The sequence below is a fragment of the Triticum aestivum genome, chromosome 4B, assembly GCF_018294505.1.
Source record: "Triticum aestivum cultivar Chinese Spring chromosome 4B, IWGSC CS RefSeq v2.1, whole genome shotgun sequence".
NCBI classification, from domain to species: domain Eukaryota; kingdom Viridiplantae; phylum Streptophyta; class Magnoliopsida; order Poales; family Poaceae; genus Triticum; species Triticum aestivum.
In genome coordinates, this window is record NC_057804.1 from 536,020,346 (window position 1) to 536,046,906 (window position 26,561).

A 26,561-nucleotide genomic window follows, 5' to 3' on the forward strand; every position below is an offset into this window, starting at 1 on the left:
TCGCGTGTTGGGCGCACGGCCACCACATCCCAGAAAAGGCTCGGACACGACCCCATTACCCTACACAAACTGACGAAAACAGGCCAAAACGGACGTCCTTTGGGGTTGTGCGTTGGAGTTGGCCTCATGGGATCCTCCTGCCCATATGGGATATGCACTTTATCTTTCTTTTTTTGCAGGGTGGGATATGCACTTTATCGCTAATGATTTTTTGTTTCCAGGACACCACTTTGGAAATTTTTTTTAGGGTTTCTGGACAGGATTTTCATGGATCCTGATAAGTGTTACACGCGTGGCACGAACACATGACAATTCCGAACATTTTTTATCGCAAATTTAGTGACGTGAGATGTCCATCTTAGTTATCAAGCATGACAACTTTCTTTTCAAATGACAAATTTCAGTTTGGATTTGTTTTTTTCTTTTCGACACAACATTTGAGATTTTCATTCGTTCTGCTCCGAGAGACCCTGGCCAAGCCTGGTCTTGAAATTTATCTCAAGTTCTTTTGGCTTATCGGTTTGGTAGGCATGTCACGTCAACGGTCAGTGCTCCATTCAAAACACATGGATTCCCCACTAGACGATTGTTCTAAAGAATAAAAAATCACCCCCAAAAAACATGCCATCGAGTTGCGTGCACCACCGTGTCATTCACTCATTAGGCTGAAGCACGCTTCCACGGAGAAAAGTGTTGGTTAATTCATCGTTACCAAATAAAGAACTGGAAACGGATGTGTTCCGCTCCGTTGGTGAACCGGCGACGCTGCCGAACTGGTTTGTCCTTGCCGTTGGAGCGTCGCGGCGCGGAAGGGAACGGACGGAAGGAGCGATCGCGCTCTCGGAGATTTCGCCGTAGGAGCAGTGGGGCCGAAGATGCCAATCCCTGGCTCACCTCGGCAGTTTCCTACGCGGCTCCGTTCCACTCCAGCGGCTCGCTCTTCCACCAGTGGCAGATACTTTTGCACAAACACACTGGAATGCCTTCATAATAACGAAATAGGCCACAGAGGATCAGTTTTGTAAACATGGCCCAGAAGGTATACGTGCGCATGTCCAAAATCACTAGCCTGTAATCTGAGTGCTCTTTTGCCTTACAAAAAGTACTCAAGGACGACGATGGCACGATGAAGATTCATCATTGATGACTCAAGATTTGCTTATCGTACTCCACTACACTAACGAAGGCAGCCTGACTCACGGGGCCATCTCCTCCTCTCCCCACCTACTTAGCCGCCGCCGGAGGAAGCTGGTGGGCAACGCCTGTTTGGCAGACGGTGGTGGCGGGCTCATCTCCTCACGCTACAGGAGTCCTCACAGCTGATGTGCGCTGCAGGGTCCTAGACGGCACGCGTGTCGACTGAGGTTGGACACGAGGCGCCAGTCCCAGGACATCTCGGCGGTGGACATACAGTTGCGGCTGTGAGGGGAGCACGACAGTTGTTTGTCATGTCAACGACCTCAATGGTGATTTGCAATGGTGTCGGCGTGGAGCCGGCAGTCTATGGGGCAATGTAGCCCCTTTGCTGGTTCGGCGAGGGGTGGCGATTGACGCAGAGAGTAAACACAACGAGGAGCGCGCGACTTTACCCAGGTTCGGGCCGCCCGGAGGCGTAAAACCATACTCCTGCCTTTTGGGTGTATTGGTGATGTTGAGCTCAAGTACACAGAGCGCTCTCCCCCGGCAAGAGGTGGGAAGGGAGCATCTACACGAATGCCTATGCGCGAGGGTTGCAAAGATTCGACCCCTTGTAATGTTGCCCTGGCCCTCCTTTTATAGCTCAAGGGGTTACCACAGTGGCAAAAAGGTCATTACAGGGGTGATTAGACTGATACGGAGCTATCATACTAACTCTGGCAGTTAGGACAAAACACATTAAATGCGTTGCTAGGTGTCACGTGGAGGCTGAAACCCGGCAAGGTTGCTGTGTCACTTATCCAGCTACCTCCTATTAGCGTGACACGCCATCAAGGCGGGTATCAATAAAGGTGACTTACCCCTCCAGCAAGCTGACACACACGGGGTTACGTCCACCTAAGCACCTGCGGGCTCGACACCTCACTTATCAGCGGCCAGCTGGTGAGAGAGGCGGAGCGCTGGTGTTGCCAGGAAACCCATGCCCGAAAAGCTTGCCGGGGGTTGGCTTGCTGGCTCTTTCCCGCCGGAGTGGGTTACTTCTGTTGTGAAACTTGGGCCTTGTTCCAATGCTTGGTATTCTTAATGCGCACTTTGATCTCACGAAGAGCGGCTTCTCTGGCTTAGCTGTATATGAGACTTGGCACTTGACACAAGGATTCGCAGCGCGCCTGTGCATAAGTCAGGGCGGCAAACACTCATGTTTGTTGCATCGGCAGATGGTTGCTTTCCGTTCCTAGCGCAGCAGCGATGACGAATTTTCTTGGTTCTCGTTTTCGGTGGCAGCAGTGACACGTCTTCCTGGTCCTGTATGGAGGCGATTTGAAGACGTCGTGGTTGCGTGCACATCGGTTACTTTTCTTCCGACGGGGCGACCCCATGTTCTAACCATCTCTACGGGGCGAAATGTCGATGGGTTTTAACCTCCATATTGGAGGTTCCCGGCGACACGCTCCAAAGATCAGATTTCTCTCGCTCGATGCAGAGGTTTGGAGTGCTCGACATGGCTCGGTATGGCGTTCGCATCAACAGATCAAGCGATTCAACTTTGCTTGATGCGTGGGTTTCACCCTTGCCCGAGGTAGCCCATGTTTATAAACTTCATCTTAACTACTGTACCTTTGAGGTGGCTAGTTGCCATCATTTTCTAGAACATTTCCGGGGGGTTTATTTGTTTATTACAGCCCGGTATTTTCTAGCACTTCTTTGACTTTATCAATATACATATGACACACGATAAACTATTTGACATTGCTCACATATGCTTTCATTGAAATTGAGTGAACTGTCGGTCTGGCGTGTTCACAATGATTGGAACGACACGAACTTGGTCCCCCTTGTGACTGATTGAGCCTGCAAGTACCTCCTGTCTAAATCAGTTCATTCCCGACCCTGTCCAAAGACCAAAGTGCCAACAAATCCCAGCCACATTGGCCGAAACAAAAAAAACTTGTTCCAACAAATGCCTAACAAATGTATTTTCCGGTAAACAAGACCCCTTTTCTGCAAAAGTGGCGCCCTTTTTCCTGCTAATTTACCTTTCCCCTCCCCTGATCCCATCCCTCGCCCGGCCGCCCAGTTCACACTCCTGCGCCTCGAGCGCGACTCGCCTCAGCGCTCAGCTCAGATCGCCGCACCAATCCTCGGCGAAGGAGGTAATTAACAGCACCCCTACCTGCAATTTCCGGTCTAAAACCGTTGATCTCCACTCCCTGTTAGCTCATGATGCTTCTTTAGTACTACTACTACTAGTAGTAGTAGTAGTAGTAGTAGTAGTAGTAGGGCACCAGCGCTCTGGTCCGAGGTCAGCCTGCCAAACCTCCGCGCCTTGTGTTAGTTAGGTCTGTTCTTGATTTGGGCACTGATCACCTCGTACTTGTTTGGGCGGTAGGGCTTCTTTCAAAGGGCTGGGGTTATTGGTGCTGTTTAGGGTTACTAGAGCTATAATAAGATGCCGGCTGTTCCTTTGCCGAAATTGCTTGTGGCATTGCTGTGTCTGTATGCGCCTGAATCTCAACATTTGTGGCATGTGATGCTTAATCTGTGCACCACTGCTGTTCTTGGTGCAGCTTTTCGTGTGATATTTGCGGTATGTGCTGCGCAATCTTCGTTTACACGCTGTGGTGAAGCACCAAATTTGTGCTTGCTGTGCTTATAATAGACAGGTGAACGATTTCAAACCGCGGACTGAACTTTGTTTCAAGTCTGAATTTGTGTTCCTAACCTTTTTGAGTGCTCTTCTTGCTTTCAGAGAAAATCCCAACGGTTTCCTCGGGCCACCGAAGCTTCCGATTTCGTCTGTTGGAGATATCTTTGAGCCAAAAACTCTTCAGATAGTGAGTCTGAATTCCTTGACCTTCAGCCTCCTTTAGTCAGGGTTCATTTCTATCTTGTATTAATCCTTTTGGTCTGAATTTGAAGTAGCTTGCCTTGCAATTCTACATGATTAAATATGTTTACCACCATAGGATAAAGACTCCTCCTTATTTAAAGTCCAATTGTTTTAGCTAATTATTACTGTCACTGTCTCGTCTCCATTCTGCTTAGCTTCAGCTGCAATTTGCTGTCTTGGTTCAGACAATATTTTGTCTTATACTTCAGCACTGAAGAAAATATCTCCTTGTGTGTGTTAATTGCAGTCTTGGAATACCTACAATGGCAGCAACATACCCTATGCCTGATCCACCGGTGCTGAACAACTATGCTATTACTCAAAGATTCGACAACTCTGCTACAGAGACAGCCGGCAGAGACAAGTCCATAGGCTACCTGGACATCTTTGTCCACCAGGCGCGCGACATCCACAATGTTTGCATCTACCAAAAGCAGGACGTTTATGCAAAGCTGAGCCTCACAAGCGACCCACAGGTGTCGTGCTCGACCAAGGTGATCAATGGGGGTGGCCAGAACCCGTTGTTCGACGAGGGTCTACGGCTAGACGTGCGCAGCGTGGAGGCATCGCTGAGGTGCGAGGTGTGGATGCTGAGCAGGGTGAGGAACTACCTGGAGGACCAGCTTCTCGGCTTCACCCTCGTTCCTCTGTCAGACATCCTTCTGGCCGATGGAAATCTGGCCCAGGAGTTCTCCATGTCGTCCTCCGATCTGCTCCACTCGCCGGCCGGTTTTGTGCGCCTGTCCCTGTCTTATGTCGGTAGCTCTCCGGACGTCATCGAGATCTCATCGCTCAATAAATCGGCGTCGGCGGTCACCGACTGTGGAAATGGCAGCCTGGATCCTTGTGAGATCGAAAAGATGGAGTTCCCAGACCTGAACATGGTGAACGAGAATGAAATGATGGTCTCCAAGTATTTCGAGATGGACTGTGACAGTGCAGCAAAGGCTGAGACCTGCAAGTTACCACAGCATGATGCAGATGAGCCTGGTCCTGAGGTCTCTAAGATCACTCCCAAGGACTATCCTGACGAAAGCCCTGTGAGCTGTGTCTCGACCACAGGCTCCTCCCCGGAGCTGTCCCCCATGACGCAATCGGTCTCTGAGCCGTCCGAGACCGCCGTCGCGGCGGCATCCTCCACCGGAAGCCAGAGGGAGAAGAGCCAGGGTGTTACTACCGATGGCGAGGCCGATTCTTCTGAGGCGCCATCCAAGGATGAGGTTGCCCAGCCTGCAGTGATCACCGTGAACCTCCAGCCCAGGGAATCAGTTGTCCAGCAGGACATAGTTGACATGTACATGAAGAGCATGCAGCAGTTCACTGACTCCCTTGCGAAGATGAAGCTCCCGCTGGATGTCGAGAACGGTAGCCCCTCGGTTGATAACATCGACTCGAGTACAACTGAGAAACCGTCGCCATCGCCGTCGTCCAAGGGTCCTAGGGTCTTCTATGGAAGCAGAGCCTTCTTCTAAGTTGCTGCTACTGCTGCTAGCTAGGCTGGCTCATACATACTCTGTTTGCCTCACTAAGGAGGCTAGACTCTCACTGTAAACTTGTATTGCTAATGGTGTTATGCTTAGTTAAAAAGATGGATATTTTTCATAATAATTCCAGAGCTGTAGATTCAGCTTGTGTAACATAGTATACTACTGCATGGAAGTAACTTGATGATACTTTCTTCTATATTTGAGTTGCCTAGAGTTTTTAGTGCTAAATGTGTGAAATTCTTTGACCTTCAGAAGGATTTACATCAGCTTACACATCAGGAAACTAGTGTCATTTGCACAATACTTTATTGAGTGGCACCAATTATTCCACGATGTTAGATTTGCCACCAATTACAGGAGAAAGGTGGTAACTCGACCACTGCATAATCGCAATGAAACAGGAAAAAAAATAGTAGATGGCAAATATATGTCAGGAAGCACAGACATACCAAAAGTCTTGAATGGACAAGGTGGATTTCAAATGGTACAGAGATCCTCAAACCCAGTTTCGACAAGGAAGAGAAAAGATAAACTCAAAACACATTTACGGTCCAATGAAGTGCTGATCAACATAGAACTACAGAAGATGTAAAAAGTTTTACATGATTCAAATCTCCCTCAAGGGGAGAATTCAGTGATTTCAGGGATCTAAAATCAACAATTCAAAAAAAAACAGACCAACTTAAAAATCATCGTCATCCTCCTCGGCCATGTGCTTTGCCAGCTCTTCCTCCTGCTGGAGCCTTTCTCGGCGCTTCTCAGCGCTCTCCTTTTCCTTATGAGAATTCGGGGGGAACCTCATGGCCTTGACCGCTTCATTATGCATGTTGAGGCAGAAAGCGATTCTGGAGTTGAATGCAGCCTGGGGTTCATTTGTCGAGTAGACATCGCCAGTTTCTTTCGACACCATCCAGCCATTTGCATGGTCTATGGTGGCATCAATTGCACCATCTCTTATGGCCTTGGTTACGATGCACTCCGCATCAGCAACAGGATTCTCAGTGTCTAGCCTTAGCTTCTTCGCAATATCAGCAAGGGAGATCCGCGAGTATGAAATGCTGATGTTGCGTAGTCCAGTTCGAATGACATTGTGGCGGAGCCTCACAATCAAATTGTGAGTCCTGTCTGCACTGAATGTGCTTGCAAATTTGTCTGCAACAGCTCTAAACAGTTCCAAATCGCCAATCCTGACGGCCTAGACACCAATAATTCAAATGTTATGACTAGAGCTTTCCAGACAGTAACATGAGATTTAAAAGAAGACTGGAACTTACATTTGTAAGCTCAAAATATGGTGCCAAAGCTTCCTTCATTCCTTTCTGCATGAAAACAGTCCTCTCTGGGATCTCCCCAAGAAGCAGCCTTACTATGATAGCCCATTTATTGCACTGAATCCTAAAACCACGAGCTGCAGCCGGTGCCTTCCTAGCAGCTTGCAGGAGGCTTTCTTTAGCATCAGTGTACTCCAACTGAATTGTTCTGATTTTCCCCAAGTAGAAGAGGTACCGGCAGAACTGTATTAAAAAATGTTAACAGTTGCTTGAGTGTATCAATAAAATCAGTTAGGCTGCAGGAAGATCTCACACATCAATCACCCCAAAGCAATTTTAAAAGAATAGCTAACAAATAAACTAGTTTCATAAAATTTAAATGTACTGGTGTAATGCATCTGAAACATAATACAATTACTAAAGTGCAGATAATGATTGGAAGAGGCAGATGAATTACTTGCTGGTTGGAATGGGCTTCAAAACGTGGTGCCTTCGACCTAAGTTTCTCTGCCTGGTCATACAAGTTATAGTGGAGGTAATTGCGGAGAAGCAGGTTGAGCAGGGTTTCCTGTTATCATGAAAAAACAATGCATTTCCATATATTAGCACAATTTGACAGCATAACACTTAATCAGCAAGAACCAGGAAAACAGAACTACCTGACCAAGCTCATCGTGATGTAAAGTTGCCATTCTATGTAACCCAAGGAGATTACTGTACAAAGAAGCAAATATGAGCGATGAATTACAAAACAGGGTAAATGGAATCTAAGGAAATACTAGAGTAGGGGAAGATGTAGAAGTTGACATACCCACGAATTTCAGCAAGGGTGTTTGTAAGTTCATACACATATGAATAATAAAAGTATAGTCTAGAAGCCAAAACATCAACAGTTCTCCTGTTCAAGTTCTTCAGACGAGCAATGCTTCCAGTTGCGCATGCTTTAGCCTAGAGACAATTGGAGAACTTTAACTTAATAATATGTTGCATATGCTGCACAAAATATATCACTATATAAGACATACCTCGTCGTATTTCTTCTGATCAATGAGGAAAATCAGAACAAGCAAAGAACAATATATTTCAATCTCAGGAAGGCCATGCTTGATAGAAATCTGAGTTGCTGGAGCTGCTGCATCAATATCCATCTCAGCTTCATCTTCCTAAAAAGTAACAATAGATGCATACCATGATTAATGAGTTTTGAATAACAGAATAATATTTTTAAAAGCAAATCTAACTTCAAATGTTTTGTTCTCTAAATTATGGAGCAGGTGGCAGAAGTCTAAATTGATCGGCTTCAAGAGCATCTTCGGCTCCTCACATAGAAAGGTCGATTAACTAGTATGTAACAAGCTTCCTGACATTCTAAAAAAACTGAAGTTATCTTGTAAGTGGCAAGTGGTGATCAGCCTGGTAATCAGTTTAATGGGGTATCATCATAACAGACACACAGATTTGGAAAAATACACCCTACTGCTACAACTCCAGTAACAAATTTCCCCATGTATCTAAACATACGGCAAGCTCCCACATGCAGAAGGAGAAGAAATAAAGATGCAAATAAATGACGCAAGCAAAAATGACACGACTAGAATTTAATCACACGATGAAAACAGAATTACTAACTGAAGGCAAATAAATAGATAATCAGAATCATACGATTATTAACAAGAAAAAACTAGCAAGATACTTGCCATAGGATGCTGTGAAACAGTTAATTATGCAGTGTGCTGATGATAATCACGTATAAAAGGGGGCGCCTATGTGTCAGGTGCCTTTTCTTTGCTCTCAGTCCATTTTTTACAATCCAACGGCTCTGGTCCTTCTTCCACCTCTGGCACCTCAATCCAACATCTCATTCTTCTTCCACCTCCAGCACAAACCCTCAACTAGACCCCCCCCCCCCCCTAAAAACCCGAACCAGTCGAGGTCCTTCCTCCCTCTGGCTGCAACGGCCCGCGTCATCCACACCTCCGGCGAGGTCCTGGCAAGCCCTCGGCAGCAACGCCACGCCGTTCCAGGCTCGAGCTTGTTGCTGCACAGCCTGCACTGCTCACTTTCAAAATCGACTGATCCAAAAAATATTCTCAGTTGCCTGATGAATGGCAACTGTACATATAAAAGCTACCATCATCAGTTCCAGGTCCAGTTTCACCCAAAAAAAAAATCCAGACCAGTTCGGAATTACCGCCCCTCCGTTTGAAAGTATAAATTTTAGATTTTAGCAAGACTTTTTCCAGCCTCGGCTTTGTTCACCCAGTACAAAACAGGAAAACGAGTTATCAAAAGGTTTTGGTACCCTGAATCCCTGAACAGTACACAAACCATGCAAGTATGTGCCCGTCGTATATGCAAAAATGAAACTAAGACAGAACTCTGACTTTCATAGGATAACCACCAGAGCTAACATGAAACTGTGAATTACGCATGGCAACAACAGTTAGAGTATCAACATGGAAGCAACTGCAGTGGAAGACTAAGTCGTGGGTCATGACAAAACTCTGTTGCTCAGAATTTTACCTTGGGGAGGAGGGGAGTGAGGCGGGCGTATGCGTCGCTGGAGACCGGGAGGGCGAAGGCGAGGAAGGCCGAGACGTCGCGGGCGGCGAGGCGGCGGCGCAGGGCGACGGTGAGGCGGACGGCGCGGGAGATCCGGCGGACCTCCTTGGAGAGCGACCCCGCCTCGATCACCGCGGCGATCTCCTTCAGATCTGGGGCACGAGCAAATCAGAACAAATCTGAGGTACCGGGGAGGGGGGACCTAGGGTTTTGGTGAGGGGGAGGGGAGCTTACGGTGGAGGGTGGAGGGGGCCGGCGCCGCCTCTACGGCGGCGGAAGGAGGGGCCGCCTGCGGCTCGCCCATCTGCACGTCCATCCCGGCGGCAAGGGGAGAGTGCGGAGTATTGGTGCCGAAGCTTGGGTGCGGAGGAGCCTTCTGCTTTGTTCCTTGTGGCTTAAGAAGGTCACCTCACACTTTCATCTACACAGCGGTGTTTTGGAAAATTGGAAGGTGTACCATATATATACAAGGCCCGTACTATTTAAGAAAAAAATGGACATTGATTTTTTATTTTATTTTGCAAGAAAAACTTCCAATCAGTTCATCAACTCTCAAGGTAGTACAAAGAACACCGGAGTAAAAATACATCCAGGTCCATAGACCACAAACGACGACTATAAGCACTGAAGCGGGCCAAAGACGTACAACCATCATTGCCCGCCTCTCACCGAAGCCATGCAAACCTTGTTGTAGTAGTCTGTCAGTAAGTCATCGTGTTAAGCCTCTATAGGACCAGTGCGCCCGAACAACAAACACCGCTATGAAGATAATCGTAGATAAGAAGGATTCAACCGGTAGACACACGAAATACACATTAAGTACATGTTACAAAATACATATCTTGTAAAGGTATATTCAATGATATAACTTTTGTGATATATGATTTGTACATTTGCTAATAAAAATAAGGGAAACGCTGCCATCCAACCGGTTGATATGTCATTTTTGTCGTCTGCCTCGGGTGACAGCCACAGCCCTCGCGCAGTTACCAACCACGAGCCCACGTTCCTTCTTTTCTCTCTCTCTCTTTTTCACCCTTATCCTCTCGAATCTTCCTATGAACCATCTTCTTCCCCCAGGCGGCCCCCTTTGCCCTCCTCTCTCTCTCCCGCTCTCGCGCTACTGCAAGCAGTTGCTGCAAATCTCGAGCCTATGTTGCAACTTCCCAATCTGACCCCTAAGCCCTGTCGGAAATCCTGCCAATCCTCAAGTCTGTCGCCAACAACTTCAAAGAGGACCACCGCTGGCACCGGGTGTTGCAGGCTGGGGACACCAATGGTGTTCACGGGGCCTTGTAGCAGCGACAACACTTCAACAATGCGACAACGAGGCAGTCGGCTTTCGTAACACCAAGATTGCAGTATCGACGCTCACCCCTTGCATCGAGGTGGTATGCAGCGCACGGTCCCATCTGGCTTGTAGCAACAACAGTGTTGGGACTAGGTGGTTGCAGCAAGAGTGGTCGGCGTCGCGCGACCTATCTTGCAACAAAGGTGGTGATGCGACTGATGTAGTCACCTATTCCAGGTAGGGCCCCTCATATAATCTCCAGTGGGGATCAGTCGGAGCACGTAGGAATGCTGACCACTACATAAGCCACGTCTGGCTGAGGCGAGCAGCAAGCGGGGGAGAGTATTTTGAAGTACAAGAACGTTGGGGTGGGACGCTAGTACTTAAACTAGGGGGAGAAAAAAAAGGTTACGAGCGGCAGAGCACGCACAAGTCTATCAACGTCAACTCAGCCGCGCTTTGGACCGATCCTACGAATAAGAGGCATTAACAAAGCATTTATGAGACGCCATACTTTCAATAGGCAAGGGCCAGCCCAAAGATCAACGGGATCTTTTTGTCAAGGACCCATCATTTGGGACCCACATGGGACCCATCACCATCATAGGTAGGTCCCTGAATCATGCTAACGTTCGGATGCATACATCAGGAAGTTCACTCGAACAGCTCAACGGCACTCGAACAATCACATGTCACTCGGCTAATGGATCACCACTCGGACATAAGAGGGCAAGAGGACATCGTGGGAGCTACAACGGTCGAGGAATCCTAAGTCATCCACTAAATAGAGTTATAGCTATCGTTACCTGTAACTGTTGTAGTAGAGGCTCATTACACTAGCAAATCAGAACAAATCTGAGGTACCGGGGAGGGGGGACCTAGGGTTTTCGTGAGGGAGAGGGGAACCTAGGGTTTTGGTGAGGGGGAGGGGAGCTTACGGTAGAGGGTGGAGGGGGCCGGCGCCGCCTCTACGGCGGCAGGAGAAGGGGCCGCCTGCGGCTCGCCCATCTGCACGTCCATCCCGGCGGCAAGGGAAGAGTGCGGAGTATTGGTGCCGAAGCTTGGGTGCGGAGTAGCCTTTTGCTTTGTTCCTTACTTGTGGCTTAAGAAGGACACCTCACACTTTCATCTACACAGCGGTGTTTTGGGAAACTGGAAGGAGATTTTCTCAAGATATGTATATGTACCATATATACAAGGCCCGTACTATTTAAGAAAAAATGGACATTGATTTTTTATTTTATTTTTGCAAGAAAAACTTCCGACCAGTTCATCAACTCTCAAGGTAGTACAAAGAACACCGGAAGTAAAAAAATACGTAGCGACGACTACAAGCACTGAAGTCGGTCAAAAACGTACATCCATCATTGCCCCCCTCTCACTGAAGCCATGCAAACCTTGTTGTAGTAGTCTGTCGGGAAGTCAATCGTGTTAAACCTCTATAGGACCAATGCACCAGAATAACAAACACCGTTGATGAAGATAACCGTAGATATATAAGAAGCATCCAACCGGTAGACACACAAAATACATATTAAGTACATGTTACAAAATACATATCTTTTAAAGATATTTTCAATGATATAACTTTTGTGATATATGATTTGTACATTTGCTGATAAAAATAAGGGAACGCTCCCATCCAACCGGTTGATATGTCATTTTTGTCGGCGCCTCGAGTGAAAGCCACAGCCCCTACACACTTACCAACCACGAGCCCACGTTCCTTCTTTTTTCCCTCTCTTTTTCACCCTTATCCTCTCGAATCTTCCTATGATCCATCTTCTTCCCCCAGGCGACCCCCTTTGCCCTCCTCTCTCTCTGCCGCTCTCGCACCACCGCAAGCAGTTGCTGCAAATCTCGAGCCTATGTTGCAGCTTCCCAACCTGACCCCTAAGAGCATCTCTAGCAGACCTCGTATAATGCCCCGGCCCGCAAAATCACCGTTAAAATATGGGTCCGCGCAAAAAATGATTTTCAACTAGACCCCGCAAACGCGTCGGACCCGTAATTTTTTTTGCAGGGCGCGGCAAAAGTTCGCCCTCAACCTTCAGATTCACGGGGTGGGAGGTCAACTCGAGCTCGCCCCCTATCCACAGCGAGATTTGGCACGAGGGAAATTTCCGCGTGGCCATTCCCGCTTCCCACGCCATTCGCCGCCATGGCCCGACCTCCGCCCGCTCTGGTCCATTTTCCAAGGCCATTCTTCGCCGCCATGGAAGCCTCCCAGCCGTCCCCCGTCACCGTGGATGTCGCACGCACGCAATCCCCTCCGGCAGATCTCGTTGCCGGCCATGTCGCCCCCGCCGTCTCTCAAGGCACCGCCGCCGCCTGCCCGCAAGCGGCAGGGCAACGTGGTTGTACAGGGCACAAATCTGGCTAGCCCCGCCGGGAAGGCATGCACGCCCGGCGCCGCTGCCGCTGCACGATCTGCCCGGCCGCTGCCGGAGAAGATGGGTAAGGTTTCGGGCGTGAAGTGCAAGAAGGTTCCTATGAAAAGGCTGTCGCCTTCATCCTCTCCCTCTGCCCCGGCAAGAGGTGCCCCGACGATGCCATTCAGTGCCGCTGCTTCCACCGCAAGCGAGGTGCTCGATGAAATGGCCGGAAGGTATGCTTCTTCGATTTCCTTCTACTTGCTTCGCTTTTCTCCATTGTGGTTGCTTGTGACTTGATGTCACTTACTGTAGTGGCGGTTCGAACGATGCCACTGCCGAGTTCATGAACTTGTAGGACACTAACACCGTCGACATCGACCAAGCCCCGTTCGCTGATTTTGATTACAATGAAATGGAGGGTGGCATGGATGATCACGGTGGTGAAGATGAAGTGGAGGAGATAGACGAGGGGGTGTATGAGCAAGCGCAAGCAAAAAAAAGGCGCGATATCGAAGAACTACATGATGTTGGAAGACCAAATCTTGATCAAGGTTTGGAGTGTGATGTCTCTTGATGCTTGCACCGGTACATCTCAAATCGCCAAGAGGTATTGGAAAATGATCGAAGATCAATACTTCCGCATGATGGGAAAGTATCCCAATAGGACTCCACGCACCTTTCGGTCACTCCAAGGTTGTTGGGACGTGATCAAGCCGATTTTTAGCCGTTGGGATGCTTGCTTGGAACAAGTTCGCAATGCACCTCCAAGTGGAACCGTGGAATCCGACTATGTGAGTTCATTTTCATGTCCCAAGTTGTGCAAATCATTTGTACCATTTGAAGTGATTGCATCATTTGACATTGTTTTAATTTTTTTTGAAAAGGAGGAATACCCCCGGCCTCTGCATCAATCGATGCATGCAGCCATGTTATTAAATAAAACGTAACAAGGTCATAAGGTCCAAACACTAAAAAAATACACTTCCGTGATGATATGTGTTTTTCACAGTAGGTCACATTTTCTGTCATGCATGTACATCCATGACGATTTTATGACAGAATCAAGATAGTCATACATGTGCTGTCGTAGAAGTGTTCCATGACATTACCAAAATTATCATCACGGGAGTGTCCACTTCCATGACGATAAATCGCGCGTCATAGAGTTGCTTTCGTCAAGGGTAATCGACACGTGGCATCCACCGTAACGGGTCGCCATTAAGCTATCAGGTTCTGGTTTGGATCCGATAACCCGTTAACAGCCCGGACCAATGGGATTTTCCATATGTAAAATTGTTAATGGCCAGAGGAACCACGTGTCGACTCACCGATGGGACATATGTCATCCACTCATTGGATCGAAGGCGCCTATGATACGTCGACACGTGGCATGGCCCAACAGAGGTCCATTCCAGTGCAAAGGCCGGCCCGTTTGACTTGGTTAAAAGGTAGTGGGCCGGCCCATAGAAAGCCTGTTAATGACATGTTCGCATATAGCCCATTTACAGCCCGCTAACTCACGGCCCGTTACGGCCAACCCGAATTTGGCCCAGTAGCGTCATCTGGGCCGCCCAATATGGTTCCAGCCCGTTGTAACTTTCGACCCATGTATGGGGTATGGCCCATGACGTCTTTTGGCCCACAGGAGGCCCTTTGTAACTCTGGGACCATTAAAGGCCCAAGATGAAACTGGCCCATAATGAACAGTGTATCGCTTTATACCCATTAACGGTCCATTATTTCATCGGCCGTTTCCAACCCGTGTTAACTTTTGGCCTTCTAAGGGCCCATTTATTCTTTGGCTCATTTCCAAAATTCCATTACTTACGGTCCGTTACTGGCCTATTCCGCTTGTGGGCCAAATTCAGCCCGTGGTTATAGTCGGCCTGTTTGTGGCCTGTTAACCCGTTGGGTTGTTTTCATAGCATCATCAAATACGGCCTATTAACGGCCCGTTATGGTCGGGCCATAAAACAAATGATTTCCACTCTAGCCCATTTACGGCCCATTTTGCGAACCGTTATTGGTCCACGAATAGTACGGCCCATGTTTGGCGAAATGATTATACGGCCCGTAGAAGGCCCATAGATTAGACGGCCTGTAGAAGGCCCGTGGATCCTACGCCCCGTAGAAGGCCCATGGATCCTACGACCCGTAGAAGGCCCATGGATCCTATGGCCCGTGGAGGGCCATGGTCACTGCAGCAGGTAGCAGGACCATGGTTACAACAGTCCATGTGTTGCTATGGTTATTGTGGCCTAGTTATAAAAATAGGTTATTGTGGCCACTAGAAAAACGCGGAAAAAAGAACTGCAGTGACTACAAGCAAACAACTAAACAAGACAATAAGGAAATAAATAAGCAAGCAACTAACACTAGGCTATTACAGCTATTACACATATTACATCCACTGGGCATCAAAGTTCACCACCAGTGCAAATATAGGGAACAAAGCAGCATATTACATACACTGGCCGTCTAAATTGGCCACCCGTGCAAATAAACGCGGTAGCAAAACAAGTCCATAACTGAAACAACTTCAGAAGAGCTCAAGAAACATTATCCCTGGGTATCCACCATGCTGGCAATAAGCTTAGCAAGCTCATTAGCTTTGCCCTGTTTGGCACTAAAATCCTCCAACGCTTGCTGTTGCACCAGAAAGTATGCATCTGAATGCTCCAGGGACTCCGCAGCCCTTCGACTTCTTGTCGTAGCACAGCTGATCGATGCCTTTCAGCTTGTAGTTGAGACTCAAGAAATCGAACTGATTCAAACAGTGAGTTTTAATAGCTTGTGCCAGCGGTAGTGGCTAGTAACTCGAACACTAAACCAAGACATGACTTTGGGGTTGTCTCACTGTCTTCAAGATAGTTTTCCTTAGCTGTTTTATCAGCTTTGTTGGAGACCAACAAGGATGTCTCACTATCCTGAACCTTATATGCATTACTTCCTTTACCATTGCTTAATAAGGCACTCTTCCCAAATATTTTGCCAGCATTCTAAAAGAAGAAACAAGCAGACACATAACATGTTTAGCATGTACTAGTATATGAAACTCATTTCGGTGAACCAGTTCATTAGTAAGGTGGACATGATTAAACTACCAAGTCTTCTATTGCTAAGTAGTAGTACATAATAAAAGTATCAAACATATATCTATGTCCTATGGTCACTACATTGTCTTGCCAAATCAAAATAGAAATACAGTTCAAATCATATCAGTTCAAGACAAAGCAGCACTAAAAGAATACAAAGCGTGGGAAACTACACGACACAACAAGATTTCATATGGGTACCATGAGCCTACGTGTACAATAACACTATTGGCTCTGTTGTGATGCTAGTAATGTGCATGATATGAAAAGTCAATTGTATACACAATTGAAATTGAAATCAACAGAGCTATTTATAAGAGCAAACATGTTAAAGAAACATGCGTAAACATACCTGTTATGCCATTGGAGTTTAGATTGGATCCTTCAATTTAAAAATAAGTTTGTATGAGTAAATACAGTGATACAAGGGCAAAGTAGTATGCACGATAGAAATGGAATCTTAAATGAGAACAATAGTTCTTCAGGTTTAAGCACTTGTTCTACATGAACAGAGTACAGTAAGACGCAAACATATAGTACTTAAAATAAAAAATGAGCTCATAGACCTTACCACATTCTTGGTTCGGGACCAGTATAGAACAAGGCATTCCCAGTCATCGTCCAGTAAATGTGTCTTAGGAGAATGTAAGGGAATTTGATGAGTTGCTTTGCCAGTGAAGTATGTTTTCTTCAGGTAATTCCGATACTACCACCAAGCATTCTTGAAGATAGCAGAGGTATTAGCACAGGTTACCTCATCCTGAGTTTCCAAATCGGTCCTTCTCTATAGAGAAAAATGGGAAAATTTGTTGTATTATAATCATCATTGAGGTAGAATGTATAGGACAAAGAAAAGTAATTGCCATGAATAACATTACTTGCACATAACTCCTGGACAAACACCTGCAACTAGCATTTTCCTTCATCTCTAGTATAATATTTCCATGATGGGAAGATACACACATAGGATTTAACAACATCAAGTGCGATAGATGCTAAACTATGAATGGTTGGTTGTGCTTCCTCCACAGGAATAGGTGTACTAACTGGTGGAGTTGGGGTTCGTCGTGGTAGTACTGGCGCTTTGGGCATTGGAGCTGCCTTATTAACTAATCTTGTTTGGGAGCTCTGTGGTGGAGATGGTGATGTGTCAACATGAACTGGGTTACTATATGCCGGGGTTGGGTTGGATTGGGTGAAGTTGGTTCTCTGTCCATCGCAGTAGGGGTACAATCTGCGAGAGTCTGGGTTATGTGTGGTAGGACTGGTTCTCATGCATGTATAAATGGGGTGCTATCTCCACCAAGAGGCAACATTGTTTTATTTGAAGACTGTATTTTTACTCCGCAAGATACTGCCATCACCCGCTCCAATTCAAATGGCTGATAAACAGGAAACATAGTTGAATGTATAGACATTGTATAAGAGACATATGCAATAGATAGTGTGGAAAAAGGAAGACATGAAATAGTTGACATGTGTATTGTTTAGCTAAAAAGGATAACATGACATAATTTCACATATATGATGTTGCTATGTCTTGAGCTTGCGTTGGTTTTCCTTGAAGATGAAAGGGTGATGCAGCAAAGTAGCGTAAGTATTTCCCTCAGTTTTTGAGAACCAAGGTATCAATCTAGTAGGAGGCTCCTCAAAAGTCCCACGCACCTACACATATAAACAAGAACCTCGCAACCAACGCAATAAAGGGGTTGTCAATCCCTTCACGACCACTTACGAAAGTGAGATCTGATAGAGATAATATGACAAGATAAATATTTTTGGTATTTTTATGATATAGATTGGAAAGTAAAATATGCAAATAAAAGTAGATGGTAAACTTATATGATAAAAGATAGACCCGGGGGCCATAGGTTTCACTAGTGGCTTCTCTCAAGATAGCATAAGTATTACGGTGGGTGAACAAATTACTGTTGAGCAATTGATAGAAAAGCGAATAATTATGAGATTATCTAGGCATGATGATGTATATAGGCATGAAGTCCGTGACAAGTAGATCGAATCCTGCCTGCATCTACTACTATTACTCCACACATCGACCGACTCCTGCCTGCATCTAGAGTATTAAGTTCGTAAAGAACAGAGTAACGCATTAAGAAAGATGACATGATGTAGAGGGATAAACTCATGCAATATGATATAAACCCCATCTTTTTATCCTCGATGGCAATAATACAATATGTGCCTTGCTGCCCCTGCTGTCACTGGGAAAGGACACCGCAAGATTGAACCCAAAGCTAAGCACTTCTCCCATTGCAAGAAAGATCAATCTAGTAAGCCAAACCAAACTGATAATTCGAAGAGACATGCAAAGATAACTTAATCACACATATAAGAATTCAGAGGAGATTCAAATATTTCTCATAGATAAACTTGATCATAAACCCACAATTCATCTAATCTCGACAAACACACCACAAAAAGAGTTACATCGAATAGATCTCCAAGAAGATCGAGGAGAACTTTGTATTAAGATTCAAAGAGAGAGAAGAAGCCATCTAGCTAATAACTATGGACCCAAAGGTCTGTGGTAAACTACTCACAACTCATCGGAAGGGCCTTGGAGATGATGTAGAGGCCCTCCATGGTCGACTCCCCCTCCGGCGGAGCGCCGACGAAGGCTCCAAGATGGGATCTCGCGGATACAGAAGGTTGCGGCGGTGGAATTAGGTTTTTGTGGTCGCTTTTGATGGTTTCAGGGTACGGGTGTATATACCGGAGGAAGAAGTAGGTCGGCGGACGCTCGAGGGGGCCACGAGGGTGGGGCGCGCGCCCAGCCCTAGGGGCGCACCGGGCACCCTTGTGGACGCCTCCTCTATTGCTTGACGTCCACTCCAAGTCCCGTGGATTGTGTTTGTTCCAAAAAGATCGCTCCTGAAGGTTTCATCACGTTTGGACTCCGTTTGATATTCCTTTTCTTCGAAACACTGAAATAGGCAAAAAAACAGCAATTCGGGTTGGGCCTCCGGTTAGTAGGTTAGTCCCAAAAATGATATAAAAGTGTAAAGTAAAGCCCATAAACATCCAAAATAGGTAATATAATAGCATGGAACAATAAAAAATTATAGATAAGTTGAGGACGTATCAAGCATCCCCAAGCTTAATTCATGCTCGTCCTTGAGTAGGTAAATGATAAAAACAGAATTTTTGATGTGGAATGCTACCTAGTATAATTCTCAATGTAATTTATTTTATTGTGGCATGAATGTTTAGATCCAAATGATTCAAAATAAAAGTTCATATTAACATAAGAAATAGTAATACTTCAAGCATACTAATCAAACCAATCATGTCTTCTCGAAATAACATGGCTAAAGGAAGTTATGCCTACAAAATTATATAGTCTGGCTGTTGCTCTATCTTCATCACACAAAGTATTTAATCATGCTAAACCCCGATGATAAGCCAAGCAATTGTTTCATACTTTAGTAATCTCAAACTTTTTCAACTTTCACGCAATACATGAGCATGAGCCATGGACATAACACTATATGTGAACAGAATGGTGGTTGTGGAGAAGACAAAAAGGAGAAGATAGTCTCACATCAACTAGGGGTATCAACAGGCTATGGAGATGCCCATTAATAGATATCAATGTGAGTGAGTAGGGATTGCCATGCAACAGATGCACTAGAGCTATAAATGTATGAAAGCTCAACAAAAGAAACTAAGTGGGTGTGCATCCAACTCGCTTGCTCACGAAGACCTAGGGCATTTTGAGGAAGCCCATCATTGGAATATACAAGCCAAGTTCTATAATGAAAAACTCCCACTAGTTTATGAAAGTGAAACATAGGGGACTCTCTATCATGAGGATCATGGTGCTACTTTGAAGCACAAATGTGGTAAAAGGGATAGTAGCATTGTCCCTTCTCTCTTTTTATCTCTCTTTTTTTTATTTGGCCTTTGTCTTTTTTTTGGCCTTTCTATTTTTTATATAAAGTCCGAAGTCTCATCCCGACTTGTGGGGGAATCATAGTCTCCATCATCCTTTCCTCACTGGGACAATGCTCTAATAATGAAGATCGTCACACTTTTATTTACTTACAACTCAAGATTACAACTCGATACTTAGAACAAGATATGACTCTATATGAATGCCTCTGGCAGTGTATCGGGATATGCAATGAATCAAGAGTGACATGTATGAAAATTATGAAGGTGGCCTTGCCACAAATACGATGTCAACTACATGATCATGCAAAGAGCAATATGACAATGATGATGTGTGTCATATAAACGGAACGGTGGAAAGTTGCATGCCAATATATCTAGGAATGGCTACGGAAATGCCATAATAGGTAGGTATGGTGGCTGTTTTGAGGAAGGTATATGGTGGGTGTATGGTACCGGCGAAAGTTGCGCGGCATAAGAGAGGCTAGCAATGGTGGAAGGGTGAGAGTGTGTATAATCCATGGACTCAACATTAGTCATAAAGAACTCATATACTTATTGCAAAAATCTACAAGCCATTGAAAACAAAGCACTACGCGCATGCTCCTAGGGGGATATATTCGTAGGAAAAGACCATCGCTCGTCCCCGGCCGCCACTCATAAGGAAGACAATCAATTAAAAAAATTGTGCTCCAACTTCATCACTAAGCGGTTCACCATACGTGCATGCTACAGGAATCACAAACTTCAACACAAGTATTATTTAAATTCATAATCACCCAACTAGCATGACTCTAATATCACCATCCTAATATCTCAAAACAATTATCAAGCATCAAATTGATCATAGCATCCAATTCACTTTCTATGATAGTTTTTATTATACCCAGCTTGGATGCCCATCCTTCTAGGACCAATTTTATAACCATAGCAAATACCATGCTATTCTAAAAGACTCTCAAAATAATATAAGTGAATTGTGAGATCTCAACAATTTCTACAAAATTAAGCCACCGCCGTGCTCTAAAAGATATAAGTGAAGCACTAGAGCAAAAACTATCTAGCTCAAAAGATATAAGTGAAGCACATAGAGTATTCTAATAAATTCTAAATCAAGCGGGCTTCTCCCAAAAGGTGTGTACATCATGGATGATTGTGGTAATCTAAAAAGCAAAGACTAATATCATACAAGACGCTCCAAGAAAAACACATATCATGTGGCGAATAAAATATAGCTCCAAGTAAAGTTACCGATAGATGAAGACGAAAGAGGAGATGCCTTCCGGGGCATCCCCAAGCTTAGGCTTTTGGTTATCCTTGAATATCTTGGGGTGCCATGGGCATCCCCAAGCTTAGGCTCTTGCCACTCCTTATTCCATAGTCCATCAAATCTTTACCCAAAACTTGAAAACTACACAACACAAAACTCAACAGGAAATCTCATAAGATCCGTTAGTGCAAGAAAGAAAAAACACCACATAAGGTACTGCAATGAACTTATTCTTTATTTCAAAAACAAAACAATCTGTAGCAATCTGTAACTCTTGAATACTTCTGGAACTCTAACAATCCTACCAAAATAGAAAGTCCTGGTCAATTTGTCTATTGATCTACAGCAAAAAGAATCAACGCAAAAGCACGTTTATGTGAATTACTAAAATTATTTTCGTGCGCACAAAAGTTTCTGTTTTTCAGCAGAATCAAATTAACTAACACCGTAGTATATCCTATAGGTTCTACTTGGAACAAACACTAATTAAAACATGAACACACATCTAAACAGAAGCTATATGAAATATTTATTGAATATCAGCAAGGAAAAATATTGGTTTGTCTCCCAACAAGCGCTTTTCTTTAAAGCCTTTTTAGCTAGGCATTGAGATTTCAATGATGCCCACATGAAAGACAAGAATTGAAGCATAAAGAGAGCATCATAAAACATGTGACAAACACACTTAAGTCTAACATACTTCCTATGCATAGGTTTTTTATAAGAAAACAAATTATCAAGGCAAGCAAAAACTAGCATATGCAAGGAAGAAGACGATAGCAATCTCAACATAAAGAGAGGTATTTCGTAACATGAAAAATTTCTACAACCATATTTTCCTCGCTCATAATAATTACATGTAGGATCATAAGCAAATTCAACAAAATAGATATTACATAACATCTTTTCAACACGATCCACATGCATGCGAAGTTGACACTCTTCCAAAATAGTGGGATTAACATTAACTAAAGTCATGACCTCTCCAAACCAACTTTAATCAAAAATTTCATAAGATTGAGTATTTTTCAAATATGTGGGATCTAAACTTGACACTTTTCCAAACCCACTTTCAATATTATTGCAACAAGTAGTAGACATAGCAAAACTAGCATCTCCAAGCTTAGGGGTTTGCATATTATTAGCACAATTGACATCAAGAGAATTTATAGTAAAATCATTGCAATCATGCTTTTTATTCAAGGAGCTATCATGAATCTGTTCATAAAGTACTTCATCACAATTTTCAGATTCACAAATTTCAAGCAAAACTTCATAAAGATAATCTAGTGCACATAACTCATTAGCAATAGGTTCATCATAATTGGATCTCTTAAAAAGATTAGCAAGCGGATGAGGATCCATAGATCTTAGGTCTCTATTTAGCAATAAATAAACAACTATTCCAACCAAACAAGCAAACGAGCCAAGTAAGACATCAAAGCAAACGAAAAGACGAACAGAAGAAGGGCGAATAAAATGGCAAGGGTGAAGTGGGGGAGAGGAAAACGAGAGGCAAATGGCAAATAATGTAATGCGAGGGAGATGAGTTTGTGATGGGTACCTGGTATGTCTTGACTTGAGCGAAGACCTCCCCAGCAACGGCGCCATAAATCCTTCTTGCTACGTCTTGAGCTTGCGTTGGTTTTCCTTGAAGAGGAAAGGGCGATGCAGCAAAGTAGCGTAAGTATTTCCCTCAATTTTTGAGAACCAAGGTATCAATCCAGTAGGAGGCTCCTCAAAAGTCCCACGCACCTACATAAACAAACAAGAACCTCTCAACCAACACAATAAAGGGGTTGTCAATCCCTTCACGGCCACTTGCGAAAGTGAGATCTGATAGAGATAATATGATAAGATAGATATTTTTGGTATTTTTATGATATAGATTGGAAAGTAAAAGATGCAAATAAAAGTAGATGGTAAACTTATATAAAAGATAGACCCGGGGGCCATAGGTTTCACTAGTGGCTTCTCTCAAGATAGCATAAGTATTACGGTGGGTGAACAAGTTATTGTCGAGCAATTGATAGAAAAGCGAATAATTATGAGATTATCTAGGAATGATCATGTATATAGGCATCACGTCTATGACAAGTAGATCGACTCCTGCCTGCATCTACTACTATTACTCCACACATCAACCGACTCCTGCCTGCGTCTAGAGTATTAAGTTCGTAAAGAACAGAGTAACGCATTAAGAAAGATGACATGATGTAGAGGGATAAACTCATGCAATATGATATAAACCCCATTTTTTATCCTCGATGGCAACAATACAATACGTGCCTTGCTGCCCCTGGTATCACTGGGAAAGGACACCGCAAGATTGAACCCAAAGCTAAGCACTTCTCCCATTGCAAGAAAGATCAATCTAGTAGGCCAACCAAACTGATAATTCGAAGAGACTTGCAAATACAACTAAATCACACATAAAAGAATTAAGAGGAGATTCAAATATTTCTCATAGATAAACTTGATCATAAACCCACAATTCATCGAATCTCGACAAACACACCGCCAAAAGAGTTACATCGAATAGATCTCCAAGAAGATTGAGGAGAACTTTGTATTGAGATTCAAAGAGAGAGAAGAAGCCATCTAGCTAATAACTATGGACCCGAAGGTTTGTGGTAAACTACTCACAACTCATTGGAAGGGCCTTGGAGATGATGTAGAGGCCCTCCATGGTCGATTCCCCCTCCGGCGGAGCACCGATGAAGGCTCCAAGATGGGATCTCGCGGATACAGAAGGTTGCAGTGATGGAATTAGGTTTTTGTGGTCGCTTCTGATGGTTTCAGGGTATGGGTGTATATATAGGAGGAAGAAGTAGGTCGGTGGACGCTCGAGGGGGCCATGAGGGTGGGGGCGCGCCTAGCCCTAGGGGGCGCGCCGAGCACCCTTGTGGCCGCCTCCTTTGGTGCTTGACGTCCACTCCAAGTCTCGTGGATTGCTTTTGTTCCAAAAAGATCGCTCCCGAAGGTTTCATCCCGTTTGGACTCCGTTTGATATTCCTTTTCTTCGAAACACTGAAATAGGCAAAAAAAACAGCAATTCGGGCTGGGCCTCCGGTTAGTAGGTTAGTCCCAAAAATGATATAGAAATGTAAAGTAAAGCCCATAAACATCCAAAACAGGTAATATAATAGCATGGAATAATAAAAAATTATAGATACGTTGGAGACGTATTAGATGTCTATCTAAACTGGATAGCTTAGCATGACATAATTCAAAGATATGATGACTAACTAAACATGATGGCATGTGATAATTATATGATATCTTTATTAAATAGGTTTGCATGACATAATTCACATACATGTTATCTAAGTAATCAGGATCACATGATTTAATTCACATGTGTGGTTTATATGCTAAGCAGAGGGCATTCACATATATGATGTCTGAACTAAGAACATGGTGTTGAATATTGTGTATATGATGTCTAAACTATGCAATGCAAGATACCATATGCATGATATGAGCAGTATAACAGTGCCAAGTTAGATCATACACCCCGGTGGGGGAATAGGACTGGTCATCTGTCTCTGAATCCATCTCTGAGGAGCTATCGGGACCCAGCATGAGATCTGCTTCAACAGGTAGCACTGTCTGCTCTGAAGACCTTGTTTTCACTCCAGATTTTTCCAGCACCCACTCAAATGGCTGATTCACAGGAAGAGTAGTTTAATGTACATACATTGTCGACAAATGGAAATGTAATGAATAAAAGGATGGGCAAGATATCATTCAAATATATGATGCCTGATTAAACATGATGGCATTGCATATTTCACATATATTATGGCTGGCTAAAAGAGATTAGAATGCATAATTCCCATATATGATATAGAAACTAAACAATCGGCATTACAGAACATGTCTAAACTAAGCAGATGACATATATGGTGTCGAAAGTAGGCACTACAAGGCAACATATACATGATATGACTAACATCATCATGCCAAGTTAGAACAAACACCTTTGGGGGTAAATAGGAGTGGTCAGCTACGTCTGAATCTGCCTCAGAACAGATATCTTCCTCTGGATAACAATCTGGAGAGGGGGGATGGTTTTCCATTGAACCCACCATGGAGCGATGTCTGCATGACATTGTATTGTCGCGCAAAACTCTTGTCTTTTTCTCTACACGTTCAACATGACTGTGTACAATATCTAACATGCATAAAAAAAATATAGTGAGATTATGTAAGGAGAGCATGCAGAAATCTAGAGTGATGGTAACAACCAGTGGATGGATCCAAAAATAATGATAGCAGGCTGATGATAGCTCTAGTTTAATAAAAAAGACAATTGATGATTTCTTTACTATTTGTTTCCCACCCAAGATGAACAATATAGGCATATCCTAGGTGAACGAGATAATAGACAGAGATACTATTCATTGTTGCCTCGATATGTGCCCTACAACTAATTTTAAAACTCAAGTTTGAACATTAATTTGACCCGACTTAGAGTCTAAGAGGCGAACAGGACGATGAAGTAGCAGGTTATATTAAGCAATGCATAACATAAGCAGAAACAAAAGACTGCTACCTCTCTCATGGACCCGTGTACTCCTTTCGTTCATAAATACTAGATCGGGAGCGTGCCTTGGCGCAGGGTGCCGGTCCCAACGTTAGTTCCTTGCTTAGTGGTAGTCCAGACTTAGCATATGCATTAAAGTACTAATTTAATAGATGCTCAAAGAAAGCAAGGTACACACAGGTCTATTACTTGTGGTATCGGCATGAGTACGAAGACAGAACAGACCACACAACATGTACAGGAAATAAAACATATGATATGACATAGTAAACGGATTAGAAAACCAACATTAGAGCCACAACTTAACTGGTTCATAACTTACATCAACCACAAAGTAGTTAATCCATCAGAAGCACCATCTCGTGGCACTGACCATACATTGTTAGCAACCAAGAGCTAAACAAACACCACACAAAATAGAAGGCCAATGCTGATCATAGTACCAACAGCGGCTGGTCTTTCGCAAGCACCACATTAAAGTTTTCTGGGGTCGGTGTAACGGAACATCGCATTGCAAGCAATACGGCACGACAAAAGGGACGATGGACCTAGGAAGAAGCTTCACCATCTAACACATGTCGAGACGTCCATTCGCTAGACCGTCAATGCGAGAGCACATCTAACCAACACACCGTGGTCCTGCAATAACACAAGTTCAAGTAAGAGCCAAATCGTGTACAACACAGGAGGTAGCCGACGATATAAAAGGTACCTAGCTGACA

At 44.4% G+C, this 26,561-nt stretch overlaps 2 protein-coding genes across 4 annotated transcripts; one reads left to right on the forward strand and one right to left on the reverse strand.

Moving 5' to 3' along the window:
• The first annotated feature begins 3,094 nt into the window (after window positions 1-3,094).
• On the forward strand, window positions 3,095-5,742 carry LOC123093148 (uncharacterized). Of its 3 annotated transcripts, none has more exons than XM_044515057.1 (4): window positions 3,095-3,290; window positions 3,705-3,800; window positions 3,887-3,971; window positions 4,275-5,742. In XM_044515057.1, exon 4 carries the CDS (start codon window positions 4,291-4,293, stop codon window positions 5,497-5,499), a length of 1,209 nt encoding a protein of 402 aa, XP_044370992.1. In that variant the 5' UTR covers window positions 3,095-3,290; window positions 3,705-3,800; window positions 3,887-3,971; window positions 4,275-4,290; the 3' UTR covers window positions 5,500-5,742. The 3 variants fall into 3 exon arrangements, with proteins under 3 accessions (XP_044370992.1, XP_044370994.1, XP_044370993.1); XM_044515059.1 differs by having other exon boundaries at window positions 3,705-3,795; window positions 3,884-3,971; XM_044515058.1 differs by lacking the exon at window positions 3,705-3,800 and having other exon boundaries at window positions 3,139-3,290.
• A 200-nt stretch (window positions 5,743-5,942) lies between these two features.
• On the reverse strand, window positions 5,943-9,781 carry LOC123093147 (probable 26S proteasome non-ATPase regulatory subunit 3). The gene is made up of 8 exons (XM_044515056.1): window positions 9,582-9,781; window positions 9,309-9,499; window positions 7,811-7,948; window positions 7,597-7,733; window positions 7,445-7,499; window positions 7,243-7,353; window positions 6,789-7,028; window positions 5,943-6,709 (listed from the first exon to the last, which is right to left on the reverse strand). The coding sequence occupies exons 1-8, from the start codon at window positions 9,661-9,663 to the stop codon at window positions 6,197-6,199; spliced, it is 1,467 nt and encodes a 488-aa protein (XP_044370991.1). The 5' UTR covers window positions 9,664-9,781; the 3' UTR covers window positions 5,943-6,196.
• Window positions 9,782-26,561: the final 16,780 nt, after the last annotated feature.